This window comes from Apium graveolens, chromosome 4 (assembly GCF_009905375.1).
Source record: "Apium graveolens cultivar Ventura chromosome 4, ASM990537v1, whole genome shotgun sequence".
Taxonomy (NCBI): Eukaryota; Viridiplantae; Streptophyta; class Magnoliopsida; order Apiales; family Apiaceae; genus Apium; species Apium graveolens.
Window position 1 is genome coordinate 14,064,641 of NC_133650.1, and position 9,824 is coordinate 14,074,464.

Consider the following 9,824-nt stretch of genomic DNA (forward strand, 5'->3'; position numbering starts at 1 on the left):
GTGCCAGGTGAACTATTTGTTGGGCCAAGATTTGAAGAATCTGGGCTATTGCTGGGTCCATGGGTCCTGGGTTCACATTCGGGTTTGTATCATTTTGGTTGTTATTGTTGTTGGTTTCTTCATTCTAGGTGTTTGTGCGGGTATTTCTTCTGGGAGGCATTTTCTGTAAAGAATCAATCAACTTATTTAGCTTTTGAATCAATCTTTTGCATAAAAGAAGAGTTTTACAGCACATAAATATTTCTTTTTGAAAATAGTTGTAACTAAATAAATTGCATGCTTCTTTACAGAATATAAACAGTTATGGAAAACAGGGTACATGGTATCACAGGGGTATAATGGGTGCAATAAATAAGGTAAGGTAAAAGAGGTGTAATAAAGTAAATAACAGTGCTGGAAAGGAAAAAGGTACTGATATATATAGATCAAAATTTTTAGGTAGTACAAGCGTAAAGACGCTTCAGAAGTAAAAGCAAAAAGGGTACAACAACCTACTCACTAGTCAGCATAGCTAGTCTATAAATACAACTCAAAAGTCTACTGATACATACTAGACACTACTGTACATACTACATAATTATAACAACACTGCTCAGAATCTCCATCTCTGAATCTCTAACTCAGCTCCAAGGAAACTCTGGTCCTGCCAGCCTCTCAAAGTCCTCCATCACCTCAGTAGCCCAGCCCATCAGTGCATCAGGGCCTCTGCCAGGTAGTGTAGCTCCATGTAGCCTAGCCTCAAGAACCCTCCGTGTCACATGAATCTCCTCTCGAAGCTCCCTCACACCACGATCAACATCTGTAGTCCTGATGATATGCTGTAGCTCTCTAATCTGAGCCAACAAGATATCACGCTCCAATAGAATAGCCTTATACCGGTAATAAGGAACCGGGGGCAATGTAGACTGGAATGGGACACTCGCAACTGAATGCCCAGTGGAATCTGAATCAGCTGGTGGGGGTCCTCTGATAGGTGGCCTCACGCCTGGAGGTGGAATAGCCTATAATAGTACGGGCTGCAACACAGGTGGAGGTAATTTAGCCAACACTGGTGGAACAACAGGACGTGGATCTGAAGACGGCACTCCAACTGAAGGCTCTGAGTGATCAGCTGATACGGGGATAAAAGAGTCGGCCATCGCTGCTATCTGAAATCATATCGCAATATAAGAATCTCGTATCACGACGCGAATTACACTAATACCTGATATACCGAAGCACTCAACCACTCAACGTTCTATCCTTCTATTCCTTACTTCTAATCCTAACCCTCTACCCATTCTCGTCAACCTAGGCTTGTATCAGTGACTTATAACCTGTAGCTATGATAACAAACCTGTGACGCCCTCCAAACCCGGGTCTGAAGTTTGGGGTCCACACACGCACTGTTTACAACCTGCTTATAACAATAATAAAGATAATAATAATATATATGCAGTGACCCTACTTACCAACTACCACGGATCGTAACAGGTTAAAGTATGCACACAAGCCAAACACACTAATATATTACAAACCGTTTAAATCCCAACTATTCCAAACTCAAACTGAATATTAAACATATTACAAACTTTTACAAATTTACATTATTCCAAAAGAAGCCTACTAGCTCAGCTTTCACAGCCTTAATCCCTAGCTCTCGCACTGGACTGGGGATCCTTGCTACCAACTGGTTCCTTTTTAACTGGAAAGAGTATAAACAACATCGCACAAATGAGCTAACTAGCTCAGTAAGTCACAATGACAAAACTGAGAATAATGATCATCAAGTGAACAATGGATTATGATTTAGAATCGGATATTATACTTTTAATTTAAAAACCAGGGTTAGGCTGCTGATCAGTCACGCACTAACCCTGAGCAAAGCACACAACATTGCTCTAACTACTGGATCCAAGGCACACATTGGCCTAACTTGACCATTATATGGTCTGACCACGAATCTGGTCCACAATTTTATAAAAACAATCCAATTCTAACATAATAACAAAATTAAACAATATTAAACAATAATCAGAATCATTAACAACAGTGAGTGTTTAACAATGAAAGGGTTTCAACCCTTGTGTGGATCAACAAAGTACTTTCAAGGCTTGGATGTTGGGTAATGAAAGAATTGGATAACAAAGGAATCAACATTTCAGAGTTTCCAAAGTTTTGGGCTTTCAACGCATAGGATACAATGGTTGAGTATACAAGTAATTCAGTTCAGTGTTTGGGATTTTGTTTGCATGTAATTGTGGAGTAGTATCGTATGCTTGAGATTCGTGTTTGGCTACACAACAATCAATGGTCTAGAAAGAATAAGGTTTATGGCTCAAGAATAATAACTGGAATCAGGGTTGGGTTTCAGTGCTTCAAAGCACTTGCAATATCAACAAGACTATCAAGTACTACAGTATCTCGAGAAAGTTCAGAACACTTGTCTGGTGTTAGCTTACTACACAACACTCGCTTCCAATCACAATCGTCTTACTCCTCAACTACCTGTTTCCCTTTCCTACGTCTTGCCTCTTCTGCTCACATATTATAAGCATCTATCAATCATCAACTCATAGGATTCTATTCAACATATACTTCTATCTACCCTTCATTTTACCCAAATCCGATTAACGGATTAAAAGTTATGCAATAATCAAGTAAACACCGAATGTATAGAACGATAGTTAATCAACAAGTCACATATAACACATAATACATCACATAATCAATGAAAAATCATTTATGAAGAAGTCTCGGATTATAAATAGGCTTTCGGGTATTTAAAATGATTTTTAAAATATTTTTCGGAATTAAAACAAGTCGTTGGATCAATTTCGGGTTAATAAACAGGGTTCGGTTGGCCAATTCTGGCTCCGAAATAATTTTAGAATAATTATCGAGCCTTGATAATAATTTAGAATAATATTTTAAAGCTCGAAACTATTTTTCGGAATTTTTAAATTATTTTTAAATAATTAAATCTAATTAAATAATTAATTAGAATCAATTAATAATTCATTAAATCAATTAATTTTTGAATTAATTGACCAATTAATCAATTAAAAATTAACTGAAATTAATTAACTAATTAATTTATATTTATTTTTGAATTAAAAATAATTTTCGGAATTAAAATACTAATTTTATTAGAATTTTCAGAAATTAAAAATGAATTTTTATAATAAAAATAAATAGGAAATATGATTTTTAAACATTTTATAAACAGGAATCCTATTTTTGAAAACTTTGCAAACTACAGGGAATAAACTTCACCATCTTCAAAACTACAGGGACTAAACTGCAATTTTGCAGTTCCTGTCGCCGGAAAATCGGGGGTGGCCGGAGAAGACGATCCCGGCGTCCTCACCCCACCAACACCTCCAGATCAACACTACACAACACCAGGAACTTGTTCATGCAATCAAAACATTCTAATCATCCATGTTCTGGCCGTAAATTGGCCAAGAACATCGCCGGTTTTCGGCGAACATCGTAAATCTTTAAAACACAACTCCCTACGATTCAAGCATCCTATGTTAACGAGCTATATATCAATCGATTGCAAATTTCATAAGGAACACAACCCACTATAAATCAATAGTTAATAACCCCTGAATAAAAAACCCCCAAATTTCAATTGAAAACATTCATACGGGTTATAAACCCTAATTTTGCAATTCGAAAATTAAACCCACTTTTGAGCATGTTATAAAAACTCCAAATCAGACGTATGACATATGAAAATTATCAGGAAAACAAGCTCTACAACATGCAATCATCAAACCATACAAACAATCATCCGAACAAAAATTCATATTTTTAAAAAAATAAATTCGAAAATAAATAAATTTTCAGAAAATAAACCTTTGATTCTGCAGGTATATGGATTACAGATTCTGATAGAGCTTTTCAAGACCTTCAAATCCAGTACTCGAGCTTTTCAAACAAAAATCAATAACATCTTCAAAAGTTCATTTGATTCTTGGAACAGTTTATGAATATATGATTTTTCTCTGTAAAATTATATATTTATCTGTCTGTAAATGATTTTGATACGAAATAAAATACGGTAAAAGGCTATTTATATTTACGGAAAATTAGTATCCCGTTGGATCATTCCGAATATAAAACGGTACGTTTATTTGTAAAAACTGATCCAAACGGTATCGGTTTTCGGGATAATTATCCAAATCAGTACAATTTGTACTGCGGTCTTGGTCTCAGCGCCTGGTTACGCGTACTACGAAGTGATAATTGGGATAGTTTAATAAAAAGCTCCCGTTTATCGAAAATACGGGTTTTTATTGATTTACCGAAACGAATACTATATCGAAAATATTACGTCGGGACCCGCGCAGAACAAATCGTACGCCGGATCGAAAAAGTCGAAACATGGAATATGCTCGGAATATTACAATTAGGTTAGGAAGGAGTTCTCGGAAGAGTTTCGGGTTCCAAAAACGTAACAACGGGTGACGTCGGTTGGTTCCCGTTTTTATAAAATAGATTTTAATTACCCGGAAAAAGATTTTAGAAATTTTATATGATTCTTATAAATCCATAAATCAACATAAAAATAATTAGGAAGATATGACAATTATTTATATTTTATTTTGGACATATAAAAATTAAAATACTCAATTAATATTATTTTTGAATATCTAAGTACAGATAACACTTAACAATTAACTCATAGAATAGATACTGAACACACATAATAATTATTTAATATAAAAAATAATTACACGACATATCCCGGATATTACATGCAAGGCCTAATAAGCCATTTGATGGAGTTCAACTTCAATCTTTGAGCTCAGAAGTTTTTTACTTATTGAAACTGTGTAGGTGCCTTTATTTTGATGGAAAAAGAATACATACCTTGCTACTATTAGTATAGTCATTGTAAGGGCATTCACCATTCAACTTGTTGTCTACTATCACATCCAGGTAACTATGTACATCATAATAATAGATAATACTAGTAACTACTACTCTCTGTATCTGTTCTATATTTAAAGGAATAAAAATATCTCTTCAGAACATAAGGAGTAATATCAGGGATGACCGGTCTTATCTTGCTGAACATAAGGAGTAATATCAGGGATACCTCCAGTCTGATTAACCACTGCAGGAAGTCTATCTATTCACGATAAGAAAGAGATATTATTTTGATAGAGACTGCCATTAGGTCTATCTATTAAAAAAAATGTATCAATGTAATATGCTGTCTTGACCTTCTTTTTCTCTTTTTTTTGTTGCTAATCTATCTTGAACTGAATACTGTGAATTTGTCTTATTATCTCTCTCTGTGTTGGGAGAAGAGGATAACATGTTCATGCAGAAGAAGTTTGGAAAGTCCTTACTAGAGTTCATCAAATCAGCTCAAATATTATCAGGAAGCATTAAGGCTCATAAAGTTGGTCTTTGGAGCTCCATTGAAACTGCAAAACAAGCTGCAGGCTGTTTATGGCACTGGGGCTCAAAGGTTTGTCAAATAGGTCTTTTCGAGCTAAGCTAAGTTCTGTTTACATAAATTTATGTCCTAGTCCCAAACTAAATGTACTTTTGATATTTTGTTTACTAAAATTCTACTATAACTTCAGGTTGGTTGGATGTATGGATCTTCAACATAAGATGTCTTGACAGGACTTGTAATCCAGGGAAAAGGGTGGAAATCCATGTCTTGCTTCACCAATCCACCTTTCTTCATGGATTGCGCTCCAAATAATGCGCCTTCCTCTTTGACCCAAATGAAGAGATGGTCAACTAGTCTGCTTGAAATATTGTTCACCTCTAAATGCCCAATTTTAGTCACATTAACTGAAATCTTCAGTTCAGCTGATACTATTTATGGTTCAGCAGCATATCCATTCGGGGAGAATTGCTTGGGGAATGCGGCTTTAGTGAGCTAGATAGGTTAGGAATGTAATTGTAAGTAGATAATTTTTGATGTTGATGTAGATGTAGATATAGAAATATGTTGGTTGGATGCTGATATATAAGTTTTTTGGTATATATTTGTTCTCGTTTAAGATTATTTTTTATTGATATAGCTTTTAATTATTAACCAACTGATGTAAAAAATAAACAAAACACAACAATTTTGACAGGAAAAATGATATAAATAGGGACTTTCAGATCGCTAACCTAAGTGAAACTGATGTGATATGCCATATTTAACATCCCTGACCTAATTGAAATCGATGTGATATGCCATATTTAACATTAGTTCTATGTAGCAACCGATGTACTATACATTTTTAACATCGGCTAAAAACCAATGTTAAAGACCCCTGCCTTTCTCTACACATGCGAAGACATCTGTTTGAATAAAAAAGACATCGGTTTATAACCGATGTCTAAGGGAATTTTTATAGTAGTGGTATCGTATTCAACCCCCCTATGGAGGTCACAAATGCACCTTCATGTACAAATAAGCCTTCACATGCTGTTAGGTTTGAGGGTAGTACTCCTGAGGGGGAGCTATCTAAATCCTCTCCAATTCAATAGGAGGTTCCTGTTCCAGGAACAAATCCCCTCAAAACCTTAGCAGAAATTGCATTAGCAATTGATGCTAGGAGTACAATTGCCAATGACCCCACTATGGGAGAGGCAAGTATAGAACATTTAAGTGACAGTGTGGTGCAAGACACACATGGGTTTGAGGCTGTTGTAAATGACAGGAGCACAGTCAAATCCCCTCCAATTCAAATGGAGGTTCCCACAACTGGTGATGAACAACATACGGTCATAATCACAGAGCAATTTATGAGTCAAACTGTGACTCCTGTCATAGGTGGTTCTGACCCTACACTTCAACCCTCAACCTCTCAATATCAACAACCACACCTCATCTCCCAATGGTTGCATATAGCTGAAGCTCAACCAACAATTGTGGATGATCTTCTAGTGGATCAGTTGTCTGGACTTGCTCAAATCTCTCAACAGATGCTAACCTTAGATATGTCTAACCAAGATTACCAAGCCATAATGCTCTCATATCAAACAGATGTCCAAGAGCAACAAGATAAAATTGTTAATGAAGCTGAACAGGATGGCAACTGTGATGCTTGGCTGAACAAGGACTACAATCTGGAGATGAAGGGTGTTTTAGCTAAATTCAGAGAAGATTATCTCACTATTCTGGGAAGCAATGCTAAAATGTTAACTCCTTGTGAGGTTTATGATGCAATACATGAAGTCTCCAAAGCTCAACTCAAAGTTTTCCATCTCTTTGGAAAAGCTCTAGAAATCAAGTTGACTGGTCATGAAGACAAGATAAGGAAGCTGGTAAAGGAGAAGATGGATGAGATCATACCTTCCCAAGTCAAGATCACCTCAAAGTTTCAACATTTTGCTGATCAAATGGCAAGGCTTGATCTGACTTCTGTGGAAAAAGATGTCAAAAATCCCAGACAATCTTTCATTGCTCTTCATGAAGTGGTTCAACAACAAATCACCAATTCAAATGACACAAAGATCAAGTTGGACCAGCTTCACCAAAGCAAATATGAGCCTTTGGCACTGCTCATGGATGGTATCAAACAAGCTGTAGAAGTAACTTTTGGCTCTTCAGTATCTTCAAGCTCTCAACTACCTGCTTCCACATCTACCAATCTCAAAATTCAGGCTCTTCAAAATCAAGTCTTCACTCTGCAAACCTCAAATGACAACCTCACAACTCAAGTGCAAGCTCTCACTACACTGGTGCAGAGTTAACAAGCAGATATTCAATCCTTGGTGGACCCCCACAAGTACTTACAAATACAAAATTTTGTTGCTTTGGGAGCCATTATGGGAAAGCTCAATATCCCACTGTCTGCACTTCCCGAGTCTGTGAAGCCAGAATTGCCAACTCCCCTAATCATGCCTATCACCAAGACCATGGGGGAGATAGAAGCTAGAATTCAAAAATCCAGGGACGCGGGTAAGTCATAGGAATTGACCTCAATAACTCAGCATGGTCAAAACTCTTCAAAAGTTCAAATCTCTCATGATGTTGGAAAATAAAGACTCTTAAAAGCTGCAGAAGGGCCTTGTCAATATAATGAACTTAATGAACTTCTGACATTCTTGAGGATGTCTCTCCACAACAATTATGTTACATACAAGAAAGCTTTGGCCAACAACATAAACTTTGTTAGAGTGGTGCTTTTCAAGGTTGACAATTTTCTGGAAAAGAGAATAGTTGCAAATATAAATGACTGTGGATTAGATAGATGTCTCCAAGTGTCTCTCTCCAATCTTCAAAAACTGAGAGCATCTGAGCTGGATGTGGTAATTGACAAAGTGCATGCAGTAATTCCAGAGGACAACCAACTTCTAAAGGAACTCAAAAATGCTCAGATAGATGCTTTTCCTGAAGCCTATCTCTATCCAAACAAGGGTATTTCCTATATCTGTCCACAAACTAGAAAGTGCAGATACTTCACAGTTCCCAAAAACTGTGTAAGGAATAACTTGAGATTGATCATGACCCTTGAAACAAATCTAAAGACCAAAATTAACAAGAAGCCTGGAGATGAGGAAATGATCAGGATCTTGAGGAGATATCTTCAAAATATTGAGACAATTTTGCCTACAACAGAGTATAATTTAAAGGAAGATAAGGATGATGATGAGTAGAAGCATGATGAACAAAAACCTTCTGGCTCAAATCCAAGTCAATCTTGAAGAGCAACTGGCAGCAAGGATAAGAAGCAGGATGAAAAGAAAGGAGATGACAAGAAGAGAGATGAAAAGAGGAGGAAAAAGAAGGAAGACAATTCAGGACCACACCAACAAACCCTAAAAATCCAAATAAATCAAGCTCAACCTTCAAAGCCAACAAACTCATACACTGAACCACCTCCTACCTCAAAGCCTAAATTTCTATACAAACAAACTGCTAACACCTTTCTAAAAATACCAATCACATCAAGACAAGCATTTCTCAAGAAAATCACAAACCTACCTTATGTCAAGCCATCACTCAAAGTTCACTACAAGTTTGTTGGGAGGAAACCTAAGAAAGTTAAGCATGCTGAAAAAGTGCAAGTTACTGAGAAGGCCATCTGATATTATTACAAGCAGAGTGATTTTCTACCTCTAAACTGGTGCAACTCATACGAAGACTACTTTTAACAACTAGCTGAGGAAATAGTCAGAGTTTGGGTTGTAACACTAAGGAAAGTAAGAATCTACTATGAAGATGGGTCCTTCACATTTCTTGGCAGTAACTTAGTGGACATTTTTTCACCCACATAAATTAAGAGAGTGATAAGCTTACTAAAGGACAATGACACTGCAACCAGGGGATAGGGATCTGTTTTAGATGAATGGTTGATAGTAAGGGAGGAAAGAAGAGCAAGAAACAAGGATGAATATGAGGAGGGGAAGAGAAAGTATGATGAGGAAATAGAAATGTACATTAAAAGATCTGAAGAATTAAAGGCAAAAGGGATGAGCAGAATTTCCAAGGATGGAAGATTTATAAATGTCAAAGCTGGCACATTTTCAAGATTTAGAATTGATTTATTTAATGGCTATCCAAAACTTGACAGACTCAAACTTGTGGAAGCTCTAAGAGGGACATGTATCATAGAGGAACTAGAAATCCTTGTATACTTAATGGACCTCATTAGAGAAGAAACATGAGATACAGTATTTGTCTGATGTGTGTATTTGTTAAACACAAGAGATCATCTAATGTACGAATGTAATATTTATGTCAATTTTTATGAAATCTATCTGTTCATTGTATCTAGGGGTTAGTCTTGTTAATAGGCATGAATTTGTGATAAACAATCTCCTCACAAATTAGGGGAGATTGTTGTGCAAGACATGTCTGTATTATAACA

General features: G+C 36.3%; 1 protein-coding gene across 1 annotated transcript in view; it reads left to right on the top strand.

The window, feature by feature from the left end:
• LOC141716672 (uncharacterized) overlaps nucleotides 1-5,199 on the top strand; it is a 28,246-nt gene extending 23,047 nt beyond the window's left edge. The window contains exons 7-8 of the mRNA XM_074518866.1: nucleotides 4,831-4,932; nucleotides 5,024-5,199. Of these exons, the coding sequence (XP_074374967.1) occupies nucleotides 4,831-4,845 (15 nt within the window). The 3' untranslated portion in view covers nucleotides 4,846-4,932; nucleotides 5,024-5,199. The remainder of the gene's footprint in view (nucleotides 1-4,830; nucleotides 4,933-5,023) is intronic.
• The last annotated feature ends 4,625 nt before the right edge of the window (nucleotides 5,200-9,824 follow it).